Source organism: Castor canadensis, chromosome 2, assembly GCF_047511655.1.
Source record: "Castor canadensis chromosome 2, mCasCan1.hap1v2, whole genome shotgun sequence".
In the NCBI taxonomy this organism is placed as follows: Eukaryota; Metazoa; Chordata; class Mammalia; order Rodentia; family Castoridae; genus Castor; species Castor canadensis.
In genome coordinates this window covers 105,282,775-105,309,241 of record NC_133387.1, presented here as the reverse complement: position 1 = coordinate 105,309,241, position 26,467 = coordinate 105,282,775, and the positions used below count along the sequence as shown (strand labels likewise).

At 43.7% G+C, this 26,467-nt stretch overlaps 1 protein-coding gene and 1 non-coding gene across 6 annotated transcripts; one reads left to right on the top strand and one right to left on the bottom strand.

Annotated features, from left to right (window-relative positions):
* Window positions 1–6,795: 6,795 nt before the first annotated feature.
* On the bottom strand, window positions 6,796–20,445 carry H2az2 (H2A.Z variant histone 2). 5 transcript variants are annotated; one of them, XM_020163973.2, is made up of 5 exons: window positions 20,285–20,443; window positions 14,876–14,953; window positions 11,033–11,146; window positions 7,762–7,891; window positions 6,796–7,127 (listed from the first exon to the last, which is right to left on the bottom strand). In XM_020163973.2, exons 1-5 carry the CDS (start codon window positions 20,285–20,287, stop codon window positions 7,066–7,068), a joined length of 387 nt encoding a protein of 128 aa, XP_020019562.1. In that variant the 5' UTR covers window positions 20,288–20,443; the 3' UTR covers window positions 6,796–7,065. The 5 variants fall into 5 exon arrangements, with proteins under 5 accessions (XP_020019562.1, XP_020019561.1, XP_073921529.1 ...); XM_020163972.2 differs by lacking the exon at window positions 20,285–20,443 and adding an exon at window positions 19,216–19,541; XM_074065428.1 differs by lacking the exon at window positions 11,033–11,146 and having other exon boundaries at window positions 20,285–20,445.
* A 1,354-nt stretch (window positions 20,446–21,799) lies between these two features.
* On the top strand, window positions 21,800–21,867 carry LOC141421081 (small nucleolar RNA SNORD101). The gene has a single exon (XR_012445767.1). It is a non-coding gene; the product is annotated as a small nucleolar RNA SNORD101 (small nucleolar RNA).
* Window positions 21,868–26,467: the final 4,600 nt, after the last annotated feature.

The window sequence follows — 26,467 nt, the reverse complement described above, 5'->3', positions numbered from 1 at the left end:
CTAATTCCAAAGCTGAAGCCAGCATGCCCACTCACCTCTGTTTCATACAGAATGTGTTGAGTTCCATCATAGAAACTAGGATGACTTCAGCAGCAGAACCATGAGCTACAGACAAGATCAAATCAAGCACACCGATACACAAAAACTCGTGACAAGACTTTTATAACATTTGGAAAAACCACATTTATGAATATTATTCAACTTTACTATATAATGTATTCACATCCAGGTAATGAGTGAGTGTAAAAGTGAGTGAACTTAGGGAAAGTGCAGGACTCAGAAAATGTTACATCTTGCCTGGTACCGTGGCTCATGGCTATAATCCTAGCAATTCAGGAGGCAGAGATCAGGAGGATCGAGGTTCAGAGCCAGCCCAGGCATAGTTCTCAAGACCCTATCTAGAAAAACCCTTCACATAAAAGGGCGGATGGAGTGGCTTAAGGTAAAGGCCCTGAGTTCAAATCACAGTACTGCAAAAAAAAAAAAAAACTATCTCACATTGACCATACTCTTGCTCAGGAACCGCCCTCACCTGGCCACTTTGGATGGGATCATTGGATGGGAATCACCTGGTTCCTTCCCATAGGTTGCCATAGGTTTTAAAAGAACCTAGGGAAGAGAAGCTATCTCTGCTTCCAGATTCCACCTGCCCAACCATGCTCCCTTTTGTATTTCCCTTCCCTAACTTTTAATAAACTCCATTTACACCCACATGTCCTGCCATGGATTCTTCCCAGTGGGACACAAAGAATTTGGAAGTCTTCTGATCACAAGACTCCACCAGCACTGTTAAGAACACTGTGGGAATTGTCAGTGGCCAACAGCATTTCCTAATTCCATCAAATGAACTCTTTCTGTTACACTCGAATGTAGACATTTGAAGTTAGAAGGGACTACAACACACCTGGCAAAAGGTCTTAATTAGTGTTTAAGAAGAAACAGTCTTATTTTCAAAAGTATGTATGAAGCTATTGCCAAAGACAAAATCTTTGAAATCTGATAAAATTTTTTTGGCGGTACTAGGATTTGAACTTAGGGCCTTGCCCTTTGCTAGGCAGGCATTGTGTACACTTGAGTCCTGAAATATATCATGTTCCACAACCTTCCTACAAATGACCAGCATTTACAGTCTAGTCCCTAAAGTCCCCAGTTAAGCCACCTAGAGGGACAAAACTGGCAGAGGTGAAGGGGTGAGGGAAGGACTGGGTACAGGGCTGTCTGGCTGACTGGGCCTCTGGATGACACTGGCCCGATCCTGATCTCCGGGTGGGATATGAGCCACACGCAGCCACACAGTATTAAGGGTTTAGTTAATAAGAACGATTGAAAACACAGAAGTCCTTGTGAACTCTTAGCCAGAGCTCAGCCTCACAAATTCTGGTGGAGACTTGACTCCTGTCCACCTCTGTGCTACAGGAAGATGCCTCCTGAGCTGACCCACTTGCTCCTGTGACCAGGGCCTCTCTGTCCACTGTCCCAGTGGAGCTCAAAAGGTGTTTGTGTCACATTTATACATCCTTGGTTTTGCTAATTTTCATATACCAAGGCCTGTGAAACACACAGTGGCGTGCAGTTTCTAGGTGAAACTCGGGTTCCTGCAGGTACAGGGTGATGAACAGAATTGCGAGGCACCCATGTTAGCACAGCCATTATCCAACATCTGGTGTGTTCATGGAACACTGTGACACGCCGGGACATGGTTTCAATCATCTGGGGACAGGAGATACAAGGATGCATGTCGCAGCAGACTGCCACATTTCTGTGTCAGCACTCATCGGTGACCTTGGTACCTCCTGGCAGCTGCCATCTAAGTGGCTGATCTCAGCACCATTTTCACAGTCTGCATTTGAAGTTTAAAGTATCTGCACCGTCACTGTGCCTCCACTATTAGGGGCTCTGCTTACAAGTGACAACTAAACACCCAAGTGTTGTGGTGGTTTCAGCAGGGCCTGGGCTCTCTGTTTTTGGGTGGGTGGAGTGGATTGGGATGAGACTGGGTTTGAATTTAGGACTACAAATTTGGGAAGCAGGCGCTGTACCGCTTGAGACACGCCTCTGGTCCGTTTTGCCCTTCTTGTTTTGGAAATGGGGTCTTGGGAACTATTTGCCTGGGTTGGCTTTGAACTCACTATCGACCTGCCTCCTCCTCCAAGTAGCTAGGTTTAGACATGCACCTCTCACTCGGTCCCTCTCTCTACCCTTCATGGCTCTACAACCCAGTGGCCTGAAGTCTACAGTAACAGCTTACCACAAACTAGGTGGCTCTAGCTGTTTCTGTAGGTCTGCAGTTTGGCACTGCACAACTCATTCCATGTTCATGGTCTCGCTGGACTCAAGTCAAGGTACTGGTTGGGGCAGAAGTTCCTGTCTATGCCTGAGTTCTCTTCCAGAACCTCTAGCTGGTACGATTCATTTCCTTTGCTCTCCATGTGACCCCTCCACCCTCTGGTATAGATAACTTTTTTTGTATGATACCAAGGTTTGAACTCGGGGCCTACAACCACTCCACCAGCCTTGTTTTGTAATGGATTTTTTTGAGATGGGGTCTTGCAAACTATTTGCTCAGGCTGGTTTTGAACCTTGATCCTCCTGATCTCTGCCTCCTGAGTAGCTAGGATTATGGGCATGAGTCACTGGTACCCTGTGGTCACTTGTTTTTGTTTTTTAGCAGTATTAGGGTTTGAATTCAGGGCTTCACACTTGCTACACAGGCATTTTACACGTGAGCAACTCCACCAGCCCTTTTCGGTGTTGTTTTTTTCAATTTTATTTTTTGGTGGTACTAGGGTTTGAACTCAGGCAGGGCCTCACACTTGCGAGGCAGGCACTCTACCACTTGAGGCACTACACCAGCCTGCCACCCTGCCTCCTGTCTTCTGCTTTTAAGGGTCTGTGGAATCACACTGACATCCCCAGGCAATCCAGGACAGCACCATCTTGTAAAGGCTCCTTTACTGCTGAGTGCAATGCACTTACAAATGTAACCCTGGAGAGGGGGGCCACAAGCCTGTCCCCACCCTCCCCTTGGGATCTTATACAGCTTCCAAAGCAAAATGCCCATCACAGGAAAGACTGGTGGGGAGTGGCTCAAGTGGTAAAGCGCCTGCCTAGCAAGCATGAGGCCCTGAGTTCAAACCCCAATACCACTAAATAGAAATAGATTTGCTTATTTCAGAAGCAATGTCCATATTCTGATTGTCTCAGTAGACATGTCTCACTAGATCAAGACCTACCAATCAACACAATGACAGCATCTGACCTAAGAATACTTTCAATAAAAATGGCAATCAAATAAGAGCCATCCCATAGATGAACTATGTTACCAAATGTAAGCAAAATGTTATTTGTGCAATGGAGGTGGTGAGTATAAGAATTTTTTTCTGGAGGCCCGGGGTTTGAACTCAGCCTTCTGCTCACCACATAGGTGCTATACCACTTGAGACACTCCTCCAGCCCTATTCTTTTTTTTTGCACACTTGAAAATTTTCAAAATGAAACATTAACTATATGGCAATAAAGCCATGGGCACCAAAGCCAAGGCCACGTCACCTTTCCCATCCTCAGATCAGATGCACTCAGGCCGCACCATGGCTTCTCATGCAAACGCCGTCTCCCTGCTCGACTCCTTGCACACGTAACCATCTCCTACATAGTTGAATTCTACCTTGTTTGAAAAATTCCTTCCCTCTGCCCAATTCTACTGCATGACCTTGTATGGTGCCATCTGTATTTTAGGTGTTACAGCAGGCTGGGTCTTTTCTAAATTACAATGTTTTTCTTCACCTTATAATTTTTAATAATAAAACTAAAAAAAGCTGACTTTCAGATACAGATATTATAGATGAAGTGACATGATGCCTAAAACATACTTTTACCTGCCGGGTGGGGAGTGATGTGGATGAAACAAGAGTGGCCGTAACTGGGAGGCAGCTGAGAGCTCAGGCCTAATGGTTCCGTCTTTCTTTTTGCAGTGCTGGGGACCCCAGGGCCTCACACAGGCTAGGCAAGCACTCTGCTGCTAAGCTGCATCTCCAGCCCTTTGCTCTACATTTGTGTTAAGTTCATTATTAGGAAACAAAAGGGCTGCTGGTGTGGCTCAGGTAGTAGGGCACCTGCCCTACCAAGTGTGAGAGCCTTAGTCCAAACCCCAATGCTGCCTAAAACCCAAACCAAAACCACATTCCTAGGGGCACAGTAGACAGTAAATAACTACACTATCAAAATGAAATAGGTATTTGAATCAAGTAGAAAACTGTAGAAAAATGTTTTCATTCAAGTGATTCACCCAAAGGAAGGTCTGTGATCATTTTGCCCTCTCGCTAGCTTTGCTTCTGAAAACATCGTGTCACAGTTACAAGCCTGACTCTCAGTTAAACTTCAAAATGTATGCCAAGAGAATTCAAGCAGACTGAATTTTCTACCTTACCCTGCCTTGTAATTCATAGGTTTTGGTTTTCTTTTTGCTGTACTGGGGTTTGAACCCAGGACCAACACCTTGAGCCACTCAGCTAACCCTGTTTCGTGAAGGGTTTTTTTCTAGAATAGGGTCTCTTGAACTATTTGCCTGGACTGGCTTTGAACCTCGATCCTCCTAATCTCTGCCTCCTAAGTAGTTAGGATTACAGGTGTGAGCCACTGGTGCCAGCTTAGCAGAAGTTCTTTGTAGAATTTCAGCTACTAGGTGCAGAACTGACAGACTATCAATGGTTGGCAAGTGAAATCCAGATCGGGCAAATGTCACTAACGGCAGCTGAACAGTTAGGGAAAAGGAATTTATATAGTGGGTGCTGGTATAAAAAACCTACCATATATTTTTTTTTCTTTTTTTTCCCCCGAGACAGTTTTACTATATAGCTCAGGCTGACCTGGTTTCGCTATGTAGCCCAGGCTGGCCTCGAACTCACAACTCTTTCTCAGTCTCCCAAGTGCTGGGATCACAGGCATGCACAGGCACACCCAGCTTCCACCGTCATTCTTGACAGAATGAAAAATCCAAAAAGCCCTCAAGATCTTCCAGATAGTATAATAAGGAGGGGACAGAACTTAAAACAGCACCATTAGGATGCATTCTGTACAATCCGTACCTAGGGATAATTCTACAGGACAAACAACTCAAGTTTTTCAAAACTTACAAGAAAAACAGGGAAGTGAGATACTAACAAAATACTAGATACAGATTTTGTCTGTATCCTGACTCAAGCCAACCATTTAAAAAAAAAAATAAGCTGGGCACCGGTGGCTCACACCTGCCAGCCCAGGCAAATAGTTCAGGAGACCCTATCTAGAAAAAAGCCCATCACAAAAAAGGGCTGGTGGAGTGGCTCAAGGTGTAGTCCCAGTACCACATAAATAAATGAATGAATAAAATAAAATAAAATAAATATCCTGAGGGCTGAGGGTATAGCTCAGTGGAGTGTTTGCTTAGCATGCATAAGGCCCTGGGGGTTCAATCTCCAGTACCAAAGATAATTAAAACAAAAAAAATTATACCAACAAAATTAGTAATAACTTATTAACACAATATCCAGTCCATATACCCTTTTGTAAAAAACCTCATACCCTTTTTGTAAAAATTTAAGCAGTGCAAATAAATTAGGTCAAAACAAAAAATATTAAACTCTGTTCAGGTGGAATGATGGCCATTGGTTAAAAAAATTAAGAGAAAATCAGGAAAATTTGAACACTGATCTATCATGTAATATTAAAAGATGTTTTGGCTGTCTTCTTAAGACAATGGTATTGTTGTTCTGTTTTAAAAAGCGTCAAAAGAGACATACTTAAGTATGCACAAAGGGCTGGCGGGGCGGAGTGGTTCAAGTGGTAAGATAACCTACCTAGCCAGTACTGCAGGCCCTGAGTTCAAACCCCAGTGCTACCAAAAAAAAAAAAAAAAAAAGTTAAGTATGCACAAGAATGTGGGGAGGGCACACAGGGCCTCATCAAACTAGCATTATTTTTATTTTTGTGTATTTGTGAGAATTTCAACAAAATACTTTTTAAAAACTGAGTTTTGTTTTGATATAGTTCTACTATAAAACATCAAAAATTTCCTTGTTTAATGAAGTCTTCCAGGAAGAAAAAAGAATTTTCTGAAGGACTTTTAACTATTATTACATTAACTTAAATCTTCCAAGTTACTTAGTAACTGACAAATCCAGTTTTCAAAAGACTACACATTTCTGCATGTCACTGCTTCAATTGGGAGTTTTAAGCTAGAGCAGAGCGTTTGGTAAATTGCACATGCATCCCAGGTAAGGCATAAGGGCTCTGGGTAAGATTTAGCTCCATTGCTCTCTGTCTACTAGTTCTATGGGTTTTTGCAAGTCATGTAATTTCCATTACCCCCAGGCTCCACGCCTATAAAGTGAGGGTAAAAACAATTTGTTGATCAGCAAAGCACAGGGGTGGCACATGGTAATTGCTCATAAAGGATTCCAGTAATTCCACTTCCCCACTCCAGTCTCTCTTTTTGGCAGTACTGGCGCTCCACTGCTTGAGCTGCACCTCCAGTCCCCTCAGTCTTAAATGTACCTTTTCTCATACTCTATACAGAAGTGTAGCTCCTCATCGACGATGGTTAAGTCAGATTTTCTCATGGTATGTGGCAAGGCAGCAGTGCATCAGTACAAACTGACAGCAGCTAAGATTCAACATGCAACATGCTATCAATTGTTGTAAGCTGTACTTCCAATTTCTGTTTTAAGATATTCTGTGAAACTAATTTGACACTTAAAATATTTCAAAGTCTAAGCAAAATATTTCTAATCCATCATGAACAGAATAGTTGGAGACAAATTAATTTTGTAAAAAATGCTTTATCAATTCCGTTTTTGTATAAAACACAGGGGAGAAGCCTGGCCAATGAACGCACGCCGTTACCACATGAAAAGGTTCTTTATCAAACTTGGAGTCTAAGAACATACAAATGCTTCTTTCTTTTCTCGTGTCTACAATAATTGTCTATGCTTTTCCATTTAGCTGTTTAAAAAAATTCCACATATCCCCACTGTTATCTTCTGTCCCAGTTACAGTACAGTGACGGGCGGCAGAGGGTGAGACAATCCTCTAAGCAGTCTTCTGCTGTCCCTTCTTTCCAATCAGAGATTTGTGGATGTGAGGAATCACCCCTGGAATGTAATTAAAAGAGCAGTTATTACCAAACACTGTTGTAGCTGGCTCCATCTTCATTACAGAGGACGAAATTTATTCTAGCCCAGGTTCATATTCAGACTCTGTTAGTACCTACATGGAGGCTTCCCCTCTACACTGTGTGTAGAACTGTGATTCTCTGTGCACCTCTAGAGAAGGGGGACTATAGTGTCTGAGTTCTACAGGATGACCCAAGGCAGCTCAAGAACCTTCAACTCACCCCTCACTGGTCCTGATTACTTTTACTATTTAAGCCCTTTTGAGGCTCTCGTGTTCACCTATTTCTCAAACAGTTTAAAAGGCATGGAGAAGTATTTTAAACATTAGGCTTAAAATATCACATATGAAATTTAGACAAAAAACTTGGCAAAATAAAAATAGCAACATATATGATACAAGCAGAACAAGTATTTATTGAGGTCATTATGAAGAGAAGGCTAGGGGGTTGGGGATGGTACCCTGCTTGCCTAGCATTCATGAGGACCTGGGTTTGATCCTCAATAACCTCCCCCCACCCAAAAAAAGCCTAGAATTGTAGCACTCTAACACTTGTGGGGTTAACCACTCAAATGCACAGGACCACTGATCTGAATGATACACCATAATACACACCACCCCCGGCTATGGTGGCCTTGATAAGAGAATCCAACTCTTCGTCACCACGGATCGCAAGCTGCAGGTGACGTGGAGTGATGCGCTTTACTTTGAGATCCTTGGAAGCGTTTCCTGCCAGCTCCAGCACCTACGAGGACCCGGAGATAAACGTCAGATGAAGCACAAACTGCGTAAGGTTTCAATGCAGGTGCCCAGCTACACCTAACATGTCACTCAAGCACCGCACACACCCCAACATGCGGACCATACATTTTCTTATAATGCTCCTGCATTTGACACCCCCTCTTTACTTTGAGGTACTTAAAATAATTTCTTTTTTTTGCCGTACTGGGGTTTGAACTCAGAGCCTTCACCTTGAACCACTCTACCAGTCCTTTTTGGTGAAGGGGTTTTCAAGAGTGGGTCTTTAGAACTGTTTGCCCTGGCTGGCTTTGAACTGCAGTCCTCCTGATCTCTCTGCCTCCTGAGTAGCTGGGATTATAGCTGTGAGTCACCATACCCAGCTGATGTTGCGCTTTTATTGATTTTTACTTTTTATTTAAAAAAAATTTTTTTTTATTAGGATATATTCATTATGGGGGTGGGAGTGTTGAGCTTTTAAAACCATTACCTGACTCCACTATCCCCAGGGACTCTGACCAGTCTGGGATGTTTTTAAAGCTCTCTAAATGGTTCTAGTGAAAGCCAGGATGGAAAAGCAATTACCTTTGGCCTAAAGTTTTGGCTTAGGTTTCAGTATGTGAAATGACTACTAGATGACTAAAACTCCAAATTTAAGTATCTGGAATTATACGACTACTTTAAAAATGTATTATTTAATCCCTCCCCCACTTCTGGTGCTGGGGACTGAATCCAGGGTCTCAGGTATGTTAGGTACATACCTACTGCTGTGCTATCTAACCCTAACCTACAAAAATTCACCAGGCAGGCATGGTGGAGCAGTATCTGTGATCCCAGCTACCCAGGAGGCTGAGGTAGGAATATCCCAAGTACAGGCAGGCCTGAGCAATTCAGCAAACTCTGTCTCAAAAAAAAAAAAAAAAGAGAAGACATTAGGAGGATTGTGGTTCAAGGCCAGTTCAACAAAAAAAGAAAAAAAAAAAAAAGCAAGATCTTATCTTAAAAAACAAGCTGGTGGCCATATGTGGTGGCTCATGCCTCAAATCCCACCTACTTGAGAGAGGAAGATCAGGAGGACCTCAGTTCAAGGCCAGACCAGGCAGAACGTTAGTGAGGTCCTAGCTCAATCAATAATAAACTTCGCATGTTGCTGTTTGCCTGTGATCCCAGCTACATGGGAGGCTATAGGTAGGAGGATCACAGTCTGAGGCTGGCCCCAGGCAAAAACTCAAGCGCCTACCTGAGAAATAACTAAAAAGCAAAGAAGGGCTGAAGGGCTCAAGTTGTTGAGCACTGTCTAGCAAATGCAAGGCCCTAAGTTCAAACCTCCCTCAAAAAAGAAAAACCAAACTAGGCATAGGAGTGCACCTGTAATACCAGCTAGATGGGAGGTGGAGGTAGGAAGACTGGAGGTCCAAGGCCAGCCAGGGAAAATGCATGAGATCCTATTGGGAAAATAACCAAAAGGAAAAAGGGCTGAGGGCATGGCTCAAGCAGCAGTGCACTTGTCAAACATGCGGCCCTGGGTTCAATCCCTAAGGACTGGAAATACTTTAATCAAAGTTCAAAAATGGGAGTGTAGGTGGGACTTAAACATTATGAGCCAAACATTAAGCTGCAACACTAGTGAACAAAAACATCACCTCGCTAAATGTAGTGTTGACACGTGTGAAATGTCAGCAACGGCAGGAGGATGGTGAGTTCAAGCCCAGCCTGAGTCACCAGTAAAACCCTGATTCAAAAATCAAAACAACAAAAACTACACCCATCTTTCCAGAGTCTGCACCTAAACAAAACCAAGTGTTAAGACTGAGAAGGGCCAAGCTTTTCAACTAACAGCACAGTGCCCACACAATCTCTTGCTCATGACATGTTAATTCAATCCTAAACTGCAATGGGACATGAATGACTGAGTGGAGAGGTTGACACACAGTTGGACTTGAATTCCTCAGTTTAGCTCCCATCACATATGCCCCTGATCAAGAACCTCTTGTCTGGAACAGCTGTCTCCACCACTTGACTTTGCTTGCTACTCAAATTACTTACTTCCTGGTCTGGAATGTAGCTGGAGGAGTTTCATAGCTCCCCATTAGTTTTCCTTAGGAGGGCTAGGGAGGGGGACAGTGGTGAGCCAAGACCTAAAAATTGAGAACTCCTGCTACATGAAGTATGCACAACCATGCAGAGAAGCAGAGGACTGACAGATTACCTATGGAATCATCATAACACACTTGTGATTTTCACATATCACTCTAGGCTTTTCTATTTCCTTTGAGATGGAGTCCCCTTATGTAGCCCAGGCTGGCCTAGAACTCAGGATCCTACAGCCTTAGCCTCCCGAATACTGGGATTACAGTTGTGTACCAACCACCACACCTGATTATTCTATCACTCTGGCAAACCTTCATCCTGCTTCAAATCTTCATAAATAAGAGGATATGCTGTAACTTTTCTATTATATATACCTCAGGATTAACTTAATTAGTGAGACATTTTATACTCCCTTGTCATGTCACTTAATATGGATTGCTGGTCCTTGTTTAACTATGAAAATAAGTACACTGAGGTTATTTTTACCATTGGCACTGGGTGGCAGGTTAACGAGATGCATGGAAAACTACTATTAAAAAAGAAACCAGAGCCAGGTGCTGGTGGCTCATGCCTACAATCCTAGCTCCTCAGGAGGCAAAGATCAGGAGGATCGAGGCTCAAACCAACCCAGGCAAATAGTTCTTGAGACCGTATCTTGAAAATACCCTTTACAGAAAAGGGCTGGTTGAGTGGCTCAAGTGGCCCTGTGTTCAAGCCCCAGTACCAAAAAGAAAAAGAGACCAGTTACACAGTAGTGCACGCCTGTTAGTCCTAGCTACCTAGGAAGTGGAGGAAAAATGTCTGTGGTCCGAGAGCAGCTAGCAAAGTTGGCATGAGACTCATCTGAAAACACACTAAATGCAAAAGGAGCGGGGGGCATAGCTCAAATGGTAGAATAGTTCAAGCAGGAGGTCTTGTGTGCAATCTCCAGTACTGGAAAAATATAAAAAAGAAACCACAGAGCGTACACACATTGAGGAAAGGCACCCTGTGGATTTCAGCCACTTGGTCTGGCACACCCGTGGATTCCCATACACACAGATATTGCCCCACAAACCTCAGCAGTGAGGTACTCCAGAATTGCGGCACTGTACACAGCAGCAGTGGCACCCACCCGCCCGTGGCTTGTGGTGCGAGTCTTCAGGTGTCTGTGGATGCGGCCCACGGGAAACTGAAAGAGAGATGTCTCACTAGGAAGTGCTGCTAAGTGTCTTAATACATCACCGAGTGCAATCAATGGCATAGCAAGACCAATAAAGCATGAAACAAAACTGTGATAACACATATCAGAAGCCAAACCTATTTGGCAATTAGCCCATAGGGCTTTGTGTTTATGTCCTGGTCATCCTTAACAAACAAAGAGGAATTATGCTATGCTGTCAACTGCACATTCAACATAGCTTAATGACCACATTCATGCCTAGTCAACTCGTGCACAGTCACCTGTGCATTTGGAGCTCCACTACCTTCCTCTGACCCTAACTCTGTTCTTTCCTCAGTTTCAAGAGATGACCTGATAGTGAAGAAAACCACCACTCTCTCACTGTGAGAAAAAAGTTTTCTCATTTCTAAAGTATCCTAGTCCTATCTATTTGTGCAACCTTCTCTGTGATGGTGGGACCTTGCACAGGCTCTACTATTCAACTACACTTCCAGCACCCCTCCCTCTTCTCACCTCCTACACCACCTAGTATTGTTTTTTAACTCAGGGCCACTCCACCCGCCCTTTTCATGAAGGGTTTTTTGAGATAGGATCTCAAGGAACTATTTGCCCAGGCTGGCTCTGAATTGTGATCCTCCTGATCTCTGCCTCCTGAGTAGCTGGGATTCCAGGCATGAGCCACCAGCACCCAGATACACTGCCTCATTATTTTTGTTGTTTTTGGTGGTATTGGGTTTGAACTCGGGGTCTCGCACTTCCTAGGCAGGCGCTCTACTACTTGAGCCACGCCTCTAGCCCACTGCCCCATTATTTCAACAACTCCAATTACTTCCCTTCCACTGGCTCCTTTCCTCCTGAAAGTTTCTCTTAAAACTTCTCCTCATATCTATGGCAACTCTTACAGCTGTCTAGACATCTCCTTTCCAAAAGCAAAATTTGAAAACAAATCCTGGAACCCTTTCTTTACTTTTTTTTTTCTGGTGGAACTGGGGTTTGAACTCAGGACTTCCCACGTACAAAGCAAGTGCTCTACCTCTTAAGCCTCGGCTTTATTCTCTTTTTGCTCTGGTTATTTTGGAGGTGAGATCTCACAAACTATTTGCCTGGGCTGGCCTGGAATTGAGATCCTTCTGACCTCAGCCTCTCAAGTAGTTAGGATTACAAGCCACCTGTGTGTGTCCAGCTCTTAAACACTTACTTTCTCATCACCATTTCTCCCAACCAAACTTCTGCTAAGTATTACCTCTTGAAGTCCAGCAGTCATATTTACAACTCACTTCCAGATCGCATTCTAAAGGAGAAGCAGCATTTCCACCTCATTTATTACAAGCTTAAGAGCAGGATCCTTGCCTATTCCCCCTGCAATCTCAGTGGGTGGTTATGTTGTCTGGCAGTCAGAAATTAAAAACATTTCTTGGTGTCTTTGGTCCCATTTCCTGCATGAGAGCAGGAAATGTTTCTCTCTCTTTTTCTCTCCTCCTCCCTTGTCTATACTTTATCCTGTTACACTAAAATAAATCCTTGTTAAAACTTAAAAAAAAAAAAACTTCACAGGCTTCAGAGACCACAATGTAATTTTTTGAGATGGGATCTTGCACATAGCCCAAGCTGGCCCTGCCTGTATCTTGCCAAGTGCTGGGATTATAGGTGTGCAGCACTGAGACCAAGCACCCTGGCTGCTATGAGTATAGCAGACAAGCTAAGGGAATCAGTTGCTGGATGTGGTGCCACAAGCCTGTAATCCCAGCACTGGGAGGCGCAGGCAGGAAGATCACAAGTTTGAGGCTATTCTGAGTTACTTAGATTTTTTTTTTTTTAAAAGAACTTTATTTTGAATAGGGGAAATAAGAATACAGCACTCAACAGCTATACAGTGTTCTCAATTTTGCTTTATTCAGCTTTCTATTACTATCTCTGAGGACTCCTCAGACTCAAAAAACAAAGCACGTTCCTGAGGAGCCTACCGAAGTTAATTCTCATTCTCTTAGGTTAGGAAAGCTATTCATAGCATGAACTATCAATTTTATATAAAGGATCTCAAATTTGTAATTTCTTTATCACTACGCTTAGCTTTTTTAATATTCTGTGGCACTGGGGTTTGAATTCAGGGCCTCACACTTGCTAAGTGCTCTACCACTAGAGCCACTCGGGTCAGCCCTGTATCACTACACTTGGGAGAGCTGGACTCATGTTCCCAACTTTTGGATGTTTTCACATGAATGTTCTAATGAACTTAAAAATGACGCCACTTCAATTTATCTCATAGTATGCTCTCTCCACAAACTCCTGTATTCTTTAAGTTTTCTTTTCTTTCTTTCTTTTGTTTGGTGGCACTGGACTTTGAACTCAGGGCCTCACCCATGCCAGGCAAGCACTCTACCAGCCCTTTTTTGTGTTGGATTTTTTTGAGATAGGGTCTCAAACTTTTTGCCCGGGCTGGCCTCAAACAGATCCTCCTGATCTCTGCCTTCTAAGTAGCTAGACTACAGGTGTGAGCCAACAGCACCAAGCAAGTTCTAAGAATGAGAGCCTTTCTTTGACTTCCTCTCCACTCTTTACCTCTCCACTCATTTTTTGTACACACATGCTTTTTATTTCTTTCTAAACCACTATACTATAAACATCTCCTACCTTATTTCCTAAACCACTGCAATAATCTCCATTCTGACTTCTACCACACTTCAAATATACTTCGAATAAATTCTATTAGATGATTTACACAGTGTCCTAAAATATACAATACATGCATCTAGTTAAGTCCCATCCCCTTCCTTCAATATCATCCATCTGCTTCAACTTTCACAACCGACAAAAGAATAAAACCCAAACCTTGCCAGGCATGGTAGTGCATGCTTGTAATCCTAGCATTTGCGAGGCTGAGGCAGGATGATTCTCGTTTAAGATCAGCCTGGGCTACCAAGTGAGAACCTATCTCAAAACGAAAACAACAAAAGACCTCTTACAGCCTGGCCTTCCAGCTCCCTCATTTACCTGTTTCTTGGACTAGGGATGCAGCTGACGGTAGAGTACTTGCCTAGCAGGTGAAAGTCCTGGGTTCCATCCCCAAGACCAGGGGAAAAAAAACAAAAAAGTGTTTTTTATGGGTAGGGAATAATTATTATTTATCCAGAAAATTCTGAGTGTTTGGGTTAAAGTTGCAACGATTCAAATATATGAAGTTTGAAAGCGGTTTTATGAAGTTTTGTAGTGTTCTGAGTATATAGCTCAGTCTACAACTGAAGTTATGAGGGAAATATTCAAAGAACTAATGAGTAGTCCATTACAAATTTGGTTTCTTTCTTCTTTTGTTGGATGGTACTGGGATTCGAACTCAGGGCCTCATGCTTGCTAGGCAAGCACTCTACCACTTGAGCCACACCTCCAGGCCTCATCCTGAACCTTTATGTACCACTATAAACACCTTCAAAAAAAAAAAAAACCATAATATACTCACTTTAATATAATTTATAAGAACCAGGAATGCAATTATAATCTTAAAAGAACAGATAGATTATAATAGAACAAATTACTAAGTTAACATTTCTTCACAACTTCCTCTCATATAAAAGAGAATGCAAAATTCATAGTTAACTTTATGATTTAAGTTTTGAGCCAATTCATCTCAATATTAAAGGCCTGTAGCAATAAAAGGACATTGTGAAATGAATGAAACCTTTACTGTCATGAATTGTAACAGTAAAGATTAATTTAGAAATGAGTGATGACAGCACAGATTACCTGTAGCCCAGCTCTCTGTGAGCGAGACACTGCCTTGGCCTTGGCCTTCCCACTATCCTTTCCAGCTTTGCCTCCAGCCTAGATGAAAAAAATTTTGGATGAAGAGTTGAATGCTGCCTCAAAACATGAGAAAACAAAATTTCTAGTTAAACACTAGGTGTTAAGGAGATCTAGATGACCTCCTGCCTTGTTTGTAAATATACATGCAGTCATATCGCCTTTTATTAACATCTATAAAAAAAGACACTGAACGTTAAACACCTACTTAAAATATGACATGTCTATAGATTTGAACATATTTCTCAATTTTGATAGCTGAATCTTCCAAGTCTACAAGTCTTAAACATGCCTGAAGTGTTTTTTAGAAATGTCAACATCATGTTTTTCCATAGACACATTTAGAACTTAGCTCTTCTGGAAGGAAAAAAAACCATGTTACTGAAAGCAAAACAAAAACAACAAAAAAAATAACCTTCAAAAGGTTAAAGAATTGTCATCTGATCCAGCAAGTCTACTTGTAGGTAGATACCTAAAAACTGAAAGCAAGTCCTCAGACATACTTGCACACCCATGTGCACAGCAGCATTGTTCAAACAGCTGGGAAAGAAGTGCCCGAGTGTCCACTGACCATGACCGCTAAACAAGATGAGGCATGTAATACAGCAGAATAGCGTCCAGCTTTACAAGGAAATGCTGACAAGTGCCACAACGTAGGTGGACCTCGAGGACATTATGCTAAGTGAAATCAAATAATCAGAAAGACTAGATACTAGTTTACTCCGCTTACATGTGGTCCCCAGAGTCGTCAAATTTATAGCCAAACAGAATTGTGGTTGCCAGGGCACAGGGCAGAGGAAAATGGGGTTGCACGATATGAGTACTTAGTATCACTGAACTGTGCACTTAAACAGTGGCTAAAAAAAAGTCAATTTTATGTTAAGTATTTTACTATACACACAAAAAGGACCTTCAAACTTCTTCTTTTTTTTTTTTTATTATTCATATGTGCATACAAGGCTTGGGTCATTTCTCCCCCCTGCCCCTGATCTTCAAACTTCTAATAAACAACTAGTTACTAGGGAGGCCAAGATATGGAGGATCACAATTCGAGGCCAGCCCTGGTAAACAGTCCACAAGACCCTATCTCCAAAACAACCAGAGCAAAATGGACTGGACATGGACATGTGGCTCAAGTGGTAGAGCCCCTGCTTTGCAAGCACAAAGCCCTGAGTTCAAACCCCAGTCCCACTAAAACAAACAGAAACACTTCTACTAAAGACATTAAACACAGCCAGGCACTGGTGGCTCACACCTGTAATCCTAGCTACTCAGGAGGCAGAGATCAGGAAGATCGTAGTTTGAAGCCAGCCTGGGGAAACAGTTCAAGAAACTCTACCTCAAAAAAAAAAAAAAAAAAATCACAAAAGAGGGCTGGTGGAGTGGCTCAAGGTGCAGGCTCTGAGGTTAAACCCCAGTACTGCCAAAAAAAAAAAGGAGAGAGAGATTAAACAAATACCATTAGCAACTGTTAGAAATACTTCTGTCTTAGTGTCCACTAATAGAATGGTTAACGAATCATGGTAAACAACTGCAATGAGTATTTAAGCACTCATTTCAACAAATGAAGTGCATATATTGTGCTGAGACAGAACAAACTTCAAATCTCCCTTTCTGAGACGAAGAGGGACAATACTAGGGGTTGAACTTAGAGCCATATGCTGCCAGGCATGTGCCGCTCCACCACTCAAGCCACACCCCTAGTCCTTTTTGCTTTAGTTAATTTGACAGAGGGTCTCACTCATGCCTTGCCTCAGCGAGCCCCCAATCCTCCTATTTATGCTTCCCTGTGTAGCTGGGGACGACAGACATGAAACACTGCACCCAGTCATTGGTTGAGAGGGGGGGGTCTCTTGAATCTTTTGCCCAGGCTGGACTTGAACTGCCATCCTGATCTTTCCTTCCTGATTAGGCAGAATTACAAACTTGAACCAATGCATCCAGCTTCAATTGTATGTGAAAAAAGCAAGGTATGTGCAAATATAATGAGCTTTTGGTATATGTAAAAATGGAGTCTGTGTACATACATATTTCTGGAAGGTGACACAAGTTAGGCAGGGAAGGAGTACTAAGAATCTGACTTTTTTCTCATTTGTATCATTTGATTTTGTCACTTAAATCTATTACTTTCTAGCTGGGCACTGGTGACTCATGCCTATAAGGAGGCAGAGATCAGGAGGATCTCAGTTTGAAGCCAGTCTGGGCAAATAGTTCACAAGACCCTATCTTGAAAAAGCCCTTCACAAAAAAGGGCTGGTGGAGTGGCTCAAGGTGAAGGCCCTGAGTTCAAACCCTAATATCAGAAAAAAAACAAAAAACCTCTACCACTTGAGCCACACCTCCAGTCCCTTTTGCTCTGATTATTTTGGAAATGGGGGTCTCACAAACTATTTGCTCTGGCTGGCCTCAAACAGCAATTCTCCCAATCTCAGCCTCCCACGTAGGTAGGATTACAGGGCTGAGTTATGGGTCCCCAGCTAATTCATATTCTCTTTAGTGTATTAAAACAGTTCAGCAGCACAAGAAGACTGAACACAATTCAGCAAAATTTACTTTGAAGAGTGAGAATTTAAACTAGATTTCTAGTAAGATGGTATCTCATATACTTTAATAATTTCCAACTATATTGCTAATAAGAAAAAAAAACTATTGAGTATTTTGGATTAAAGGAGGTCAGCTCCTTTAGTAAGATTCTTGCCTATTCTTCAAATAAACCTTTTCATCTCTATTTATTCCAGCATAAACCATGTAAAAACTTCTCAAGTGGTCCATGAGGCTAAAATTATAATCAGCCTGTGACTAGATTAAAAAATAAAAGCTAGTTGTTTACTAAGAACCACAAACAAAGAATCCCCAGATTTCTTGATTCATACAGTTAAATACCCTGCTTAGCAATTTTATCCTGTTTTATTTCTTTTTTTTTTTTTTTTTTGCCATACTGGGGTTTAAACTCAAGGCCTCATGCTTGCTAAGCAGGTGGTAGACCACTTGAGCCTCTCTGCCAGTCTTAATTTTAGCCTGCTGTAGACTGGCGGTATATGCTGTTTTATCTATTTGTTTTTATGGAAGTAGACATATAATCGGTTTTTAAACAGCTTAATTCATGTAGGGCATGGTGGCAGGGATCGGTAGTCCCAGTTACTTGGGAGGCTGAGGCGGGAGGATCACTTGAGTGCAGTAGGTGGAGACCAGCCTGGGCAACATAGCGAGGTCCCAAAAAGGCTCATTACATGAGAAGACTTTCCACAGTGTGCAGACTGCAGATACATTTTCTATACTTAAAACAAGCCTTGTGGAATGAGATCCTTCTGACATCCTCTCAAACACAAATCCTCCCAGCTTTAGTCATTTTAATACAGTTGATGACTGAGAAATAGAACTTTCCTTCCAAGAATTATATTAGTATTAGCATGGGCTAAGCCTCTTGGTTAAAAGATTTTTAAAATTTACATGGGGAGGAGGTGAGCACTGGAGTGCATTTCACTGGAAACCTTGGAAACTCAATGGTGAGGCACTTTCATATATGAACAGACACATGCTTACCTCCCAAGTTTAAAATCTTAAAATCAAAAATGACATCTCAGCCTGGCACAGGTGGCTCATGCCTGTAAATCCTAGCTACTTAGGAGGCTGAGATCAGGATCAGGAGGATCTCCCATTTTGAGCCAGCCCAAACAAATAGTCTATGAGACCCCATCTCCAAAATAACCAGAACAAGATGGACTGGAGGTGTGGCTCAAGAGATAGAGCACATGCTTTGGGAGGATAAAGCCCTGAGTTCAAACCCCAGTCCCACCAAAAAGAAAAAAAAAAAAAAAAGACAATTCAATGACTCCTTTTTTTTGAGGGACTGGGGTTTGAACTCAGGGCCTCATGCTTGGGAGGCAGGCGCTGTATCATTTCAGCCACTCTGCCTGCCTGGGTCCTGGTATTTCTATCTCACCTCAACACTTGGATACCCAACAGGTAGCATATCAAAATCTGAGAAATAATTAAAAAATGCAAGGACCATGAAAAATCAGCTTGAGCTGGACTGTAATCCCAGCTATTCAGAGGAAGAGATTAGAAGGATCACAGTTCGAAGCCCGGGTGAATAGTTCACAACACCCTATGTCAAAAAAAAAAAAACCCATCCCAAAAAAAGGACTGGTAGAGTGGGGTCAAAGTGTAGGCCCTGAGTTCAAACCTCAGAACCACACGCACATACAAAAATCCATTAGCTTGAGTAAGTTAATTTACAGATTAGATGTAACCTGTGCCTCAGCAATGGAAGAATACTTTACCATAGAATACTGCATACTGATTCACAGGTATACCAGGTTGAATGCAATTATCCTTAAGATCCACTGTAACTCTGTAAGTCTGTGAATTTTACAATGATCAAAATTTGCGTCCTCTCGATTGGCCAATCTGTTTATAGTTCAGTGTTATGTCTATTAAATCCCATCCAAACAGAAGACAAATCTCATGTAATCTGCAGAGGGCTCCGGTGGCTCACGCCTGTAATCCTAACTACTTGAGAGGCTGAGATGAGGAGGATCGCAGTTCGAGGCCAGTCCAGGGAAACAGTTCGGAGGACCCCCTCAACCCCGCGCCAAATCTCCTAAAAAACAAGAGCAAAACGGGCTGCAAGTAAGGCTCAAGCGGTAGAGTGCCTGCTTTGCAAAGTAAACCCTGAGTTGAAATCCCACCAAAATAATAATAACCAGAGGAAAATGGACTGGAGGAGTGGCTCATACCCTAGAGCGCCAGCCTTGCAAGTAAGAGGTCCTGACTTCAAACCCCAGTCCCACCAAAAAAACGGAAAAAACAAAAAGAAGCAAGGCGAGGAGAGGAGAGCTAACTTGTAAGCAGTAGCTGGGGTTTAGCAACCTGATCTGCTTGCAGTAGTATTTCCGACGCCAACGCGATCCCAAAACACGCTCGCATCCACCTCTGCAGGATGTCTGCGCACCTCAACTTGAGAAAGGGGGTGAGCGTCAAGTATGGCTGGCTTGCACCCCGCTGCTAACAGGACCCAAGCCTCAGAATAACTAGGCGGGCGGCGCAACACCCCGGACCCTCCTGGACAACCTCAATTTCACTGCCGGGAATTACGTAACCAGCGACGCCGCGAGTTCAGAACCAGCCCCGGGTATGGCCGGCCGACCGGGTCGGGACAGAGTTAGCACCCGACCCGACCCAGCTCGGGCCAGAGTCCAGCCCGATTCTCACGTTCGCCTCCACGGCCCCCAGTGGCGCAGCACGGGGACCCGCCGGATGCGGCCCCGACGCCCGCCAACTCCCGACTCCACAGGTAGCGGCACGGACCCCAGGGCCCTCGGTCTGCCCCGCTCGGCCTCTCGTACTCACCATGGTCTCGGCCGACTCTGCCTCGGCTCGGCCGCACGACCGCTCCCACTGCTAAGTCGCGCCGCCGCCGCAACCGCCGCCGCCGCTCTCGCAGCACCTACCGCCACCACCGCCGCTGCCGCCGCCGGAGCCGGAGCCGGACAATAACCCGGGCCCGCCTCGCACTGTCGCGACCAATGGTCGCCCACCTTCCTAGTTTGAACCCCTGCGGTTATCCAATAGGAGGTCTCCTTCTAGACAGTACTCCGCCCCCAAGGCACCTCCTTCCTAACGGCTGTTTGTTTTTGCACACGGCCCGTGGAGGCGGGGCCTCGAGCCCCAACACACACACACACACACACACACACACACACACACACACACACACACACACACACACACACACACACACACCCCCACACACACCACACACACACACACACACACCCCACACACACACCACACACACACACATGCTCTCCCCGCCTCTTTCCATGCGCTCAATGTGACAGACAGAGGAACTGACCATTGAGAGAGAAAGAGAGCCAATGAAAACATTGCCCGCAAGCGAGGGAGGCAGATGACAAGAACGACAGTAGGGTTAGCCAATGAGGTGTCGGGATTTCAGGCGGCTGTGACTTCCCGCCCATTCTCGGCGTCGGTGGTTGTGTTTTGGAGATTTGTCTGCGGGAGGAGGAAGCGAACAGTCGTCTCTCTGCCGGCGATTTTGACTTCCGGCAAATACTGAAGTTTCTTGGTCCTTGCCGGGACTTGAAACCCGCGGACGCTGGATTTGAATATTTCTCGACCGCGGTGCTCAGCCCTGTCCTGGCCGATTCATTTCTATTACGCAGTTTAGGCGCGGAGTTTGTTTCTCTTACGTCATTAAGTTCAAGTTGGGGAAAAGTCCCTTCCTCCCTCGGTCTCACTATGTTGCTCAGGGTGTTTTCAAACTCCTGGGCTCAATCCATCCTTAAATCCAATGTAGCTGGGACTAAAGTGATACACTACCATACTCAGTTTACTTGTACTCTAAAAATATACTTTTCTACGACCTCTAAATTGTTTTTATATGTTTTTATAATCAGAATAGAAAGTATTTAATAACATTTCGGGGGGAGGAGAGGATAAGGGAGAATGATGGAGGGGGGTTAATTCAAGTATGATATAGTTGATACATTCTAAGAGCCTTTGTAAATGCCACAATGTACCCCCACCCAGAATAACGATCAAAAATAAAGGAAAAAAATTGAAGTTTTATAAGTCAAAGGAAATATAGAATTAAGGAGAAAATAGAATAGATGGCCAAGCTTTTCAACACTTAGCTCATTCATCCTTATAATTGGAGTGCTTACTGCATGCTAGCCAATGTTAAGTACTTTCTGTTCTTTTTTTTTTTTTTTTGTGGTACTGAGGTTTGAACTCGGTCTACACCTTGTGTCACTCCACCTGCTTGCCTCTTCCTCATTCTTTTAACTAGTGTTCTTTGGCTCTTTGACTCTGACTTGTAGTCAGTGAGAGAAAATCAAAGGAAAGATGTGAATGATGACTTAGATTGTTAGATACCCTTCACCCTTTATGACTGAAACCACAGTCTGACAAATCCATAGAAAATAAACAAGAAAATGATGTAATCCTAGCACTTGGGAGGCTGAGGCAGAAGGATCTTGAGTTTGAGGCCAGAGACCCTGTCTCAAAAACAAACAAAAAAAAAAAGGAAATGCGTTTGTCATCCCAAGAGAAACATTTTTCTGCTTGCCAGAATGACAGGAAGTTTAGGGCAACAGCGTACTTACAATAGTTTAACACAGATGTTTCACCAAAAATGTATAATACTGTATTGTTTGCTCACAACTCACTTTGTAACAATAAACTAGTGTTGTATTATTAATAAAAACAATTATATGTTTTTAAATTAGCAGTACTGGAGTTTGAACTCAGGGCCTCACACTTGAGCCACTCCACCAGCCTTTTTTTTTTTTTTTTTTTTGTGATGGGTTTTTTGAGATAGGGTCTCAAAAAATAGGTCAAACTATTTGCCTGGGCTAGCTTCAAACCACAATCCTCCTGATCTCTGCCTCCTGAATAGCTAGGATTACAGGCATGAGTCACTGGGGCCCTGCTACTTGGCTATTTCTTGGTTTGAGAACAGGTTGGGTGACAGGGTGCAGAAAGGCAAGGTCATTTTCAGGTCCACATGGCTCCCTGTCACCAGTCACACAGTGAGCACATTTGGTTCTAATCCACTCATGCAGTGTGACTTTAGAAACAGTTGTGCCCTGCCTGCTAAAGGAAAACATGACTTCAACATAAAGAGCTGACTCCTAACTGAGTCGGTGTCCCAGGCTGTTCACTGTGATAGGAGACCTTAGCATTGTATTTCTTGGTCATTAATGCAAATTAACCAAATCAACATACTGTTTTTCTGTTATTAGTTTGGGGAACGATTTTATTTTCCTTTCTCAGATACCACGTCCAACAAATGTTGCTGAGTGGGACCTGCAGTTTCTCTGCCTGCCTTCCTTTCTCAGGGACCTGGGGAGGGTCTACAGAGCCTGCAGCCACCAGTGGATTTGTTGTGTGTCATCCCAGCTTCTGGCATAGTGCTGTGTCAACATCATTCCAGACAAGAAAGGGTTGGTGAGCGGGTGTAGACCCATGCTCGCCCTTGTCACTGACCTCACTTGGGGACACTGCCTATGTTAGGGAGAAATTGTCTTTTCTTCCATAGCTTTAGTGGGGCTGTCTCTTGACAGGAACAGTGCTGAAAATCAAATGTACTTAGTAGTGAGGAAAACTGGTTTCTTTCTAAAAGCTCTTTCGTATTCTCTCTCCTGGCCTACTAAAGTATTAAGTTCCATTTGAACCATGGACCATGTCCTCTGTACTACAGTAAATATCTAATAATTATTTTGTTGTTACTGGTGGTGGAAGTGGAATGGAATTTGAACTCAGGGCTTCACCCTTACAAAGCAGGTGTTCTAATGCTTAAGCCACACTTCCAGTCCATTTTGCTGTGGTTATTTTGGAGATGCGATGTCATGAACTATTTGCCCAGGGTTGGCTTGGATCTTTGATCCTCCCGATCTCAGCTTCCCAAGTAGTTAGGATTACAGGCGTGAGCCATTAATGCTTGGCCCGGTAATTAATTAAATGAATTTACAAATGACCTCAGAACGGTTATGATGATGTTGGTAATGACCACTAGGTGGCTCTCATTTGCCCAAATCCAACCAGTTCACTGCGGAGCTAGTTCCCTCTTGGAGGACGACCTTCAGGAGTTTTTACTTTTTACTGAGACAGTGGCCTAAAACTCATGATCCTCCTGCCTCAGTCTCCTGAGTGCTGAAGTTATAGGCATGAAGTACCACACCCAACTGACCCTAAGGATGTTTTTTATGTGTGAAAGATACACATTCAGAATCACACTAGTGGTTTAGAACAGAGTGAGGAATAGAATTCTAGCTTACAACTTAATACCAAAACAGTAAGATTTAGTTGAGGCACTGGCTGGAATGATGTTGGCTCCATCTGCTCCTTACGCTTGGGCAATAACGAACTTGAAGCTAAAAAACCCAAGCCACCTACAGGCTTTGCAATGAACCAGACCGAGCATCAACAGGTTATGGTTATGTCAACTCCTTGCAACAAATAAGCGAATTTTCCCCCAGACCTTTGGTTATTTCTGCACACGCAGTGCTCAAACCAACAGCAACAGAGTTTCCAGGGAGGTACTTAGAGGTGCAGCCTCCCCCTAGCTCAGAAATCCAAAAGTCCCAGTTTCCAGGCTCTGGGTGACAAACCAACAGCAACAGAGTTTCCAGGGAGGTACTTAGAGGTGCAGCCTCCCCCTAGCTCAGAAATCCAGAAGTCCCAGTTTCCAAGCTCTGGGTGACTACCATGCTGGCTAAGGGGTTCTCTCTGCTAGTAAGAGTTCCTAGCCAGGGAACACGATGCTGAAGGTTTCATTTGTCAACTCTTGTTAGGGGCCCAGTGGCTACAAGGTGAAGGCTGTGCACTCCAGGAGGCTCAGCTGTGATGTTTCTAGCTTTCCTGAAGCTGGGATTCCCAATCTTCATCCCTCTCCCCTTCTGTACCCTTGAATATCCCACAGGCCACTGGTTCCCAGCCCTGACTACGCACTCAGTCACCTGAGGGAGGTTAGATCTAACACATACAACCTCCATGTCCCAAAGATTCCGACTGAGTTAGGATTGGTGTGGGGTGGTACACAGCTCTCCAGGTGGTGAGAACTACTGCTGGAGATGGTGGAAGGGCAGTCATAGGTAATCATGTGCTGTCTGTGTATGCGTCTGTCGGGGGAGGACCTGGTCAATGCATCCACTATCAAGAAGCAAAGGATTATTCAACTACTTTATCTTGTGCAGCCTCACCCTTCATTTTCAGAAAGATGGAAGGCGCACACGCAGTGTAAATGAATGGCTCTTAAAGCCCATGTTCATAATTATTTGCCTTTCCCACTTTCTCTCAGAAGTGCACAGTGGAGGTTCCCAAAAGCTAAATATTATGTCATTGCTCTGATGGTGTGCTTTTGTCCTGAAAAATTTTGTTTCTAGTTTGACTGTTATTTACAGATAGCCCAAAAAGACAAAAATGAAGAAAAAAAAAAAAAAAGGGTTATGACAACAACAAAAAATCTTTTTTTTTTGCCAGTACCGTGGTTTGAGTTTAAGGCCTCATGCTTGCTGGGCAGGTGCTCTACCACTGGAGCCTCGGCCCCTTTTGGCTTTATTTTTTTAGATAGGGTCTTGCATTTTTTGCCTGGGCTGGCTTCAAACTGCCATCCTCCCTATCTCTGCCTTCTGAGTGGCTGGAATTACAGAAGTGAGCCACCACACTGGGCTTCTCCTTGTGGTATTAAGTGTAAAGGTGTTCCGAGACAACGTCTGGAAATGTCTGGCCAGGATCTAGGGACACAGTAGCCACCTTTCCTTTAATGTTAGGGCAAGAGCAGGCTGGCCCTTTACTCTGCTGATGAACAAAGAAGGAACAACTGGGACAATGGTTTCTGGCAGCCAATGTAAAGGACAGGAAAACAACACAGAGGAAGGAAGTGATGGGTCTGGGTTTCGGAACAAAGGGAAAAGCAAGTTAGCAACTGAGGTGCTTCATTCAGATGGCCTTGGCTGTGGCTCAAGTGGAACGCGCAGTGATTTTTCAGGGCCCCCCGAATGGGAGCCCTTCAGACCCATCCCCTGTGAGAGGTTGTGGCACCTCCCTCCACAACCGCCACGTCAAGCCTCAAATAACAAACACCAGCCCGGGATTGTCATTCACTTTTCCGCATACTTTATTTGTTACAAACATACAATTTTTTAAATATAGACTGTAAAACTCCATTTGCAAAAGTCTGCTATCGTAAGGAGTGCACACCAGCAGGAAGGATTCTTAAAACTTTTTTTCTATGAGTTTTCTGTCAGTTTTGCTAGTTAGTGGTAAATACGGGACCCGCCATTCTACAGACCTGTCTGAAGCTTCTGGCTGTGTTCACATTGCTATCTTGAAGCAGCCCTGCTGGCTCGGAACCCGTGAGGATCTGAGCTTCGACCTCCAGGCAGTGAGCTCAACAGCCCGTCTGGACTCTGCTTACACGGTTTTCAGGAGGTGATTTCTGAATGGGTACTGCGCTGCACAGATTTGCTTGACTCGCCCATGCAGCTCTAGGTTTGTTAAAGTGCATTCTTCTTTTAAAAAATAAGCAAGAGGAATCATCTTTACTCTTTTAACCAAGGTACTTAAAAAATGAACTTTTTGGTCTCTCAGCAGATATTCCCAAATCGATCCTACCACTACAAATTTTAGTGCTCTATTTACAACCACTTACGGGGTTACAGGTGGAGGGGACCTTACAAAAGTAAAGGTGCGGCTTCACTTGAAGCAGAAATCAGCTCTACAGATTCATACGGAGGCATACACGCTTGGTTTACAATGCATACTAAGCATGTTGTATTTACACAGAGATTCACGAGATCCCAAAAAACCCTTTCTAAAGTAATTTCCAAGCTAAACTCCAATTGTCCGTTGAGATCAATGTCTCCTGCTATGAGATTTGGTTTACTCGTAGGAATTGTTTCTGCAGCTTCTCTACTTTGGAGGGAAGCGCCTAATGGAGCCACTGGCAGACAGAGCTGGCAGTGGCAAATTCTACAGAACAGGTGTGCTGTCTGGGGCTATTACCAGAAG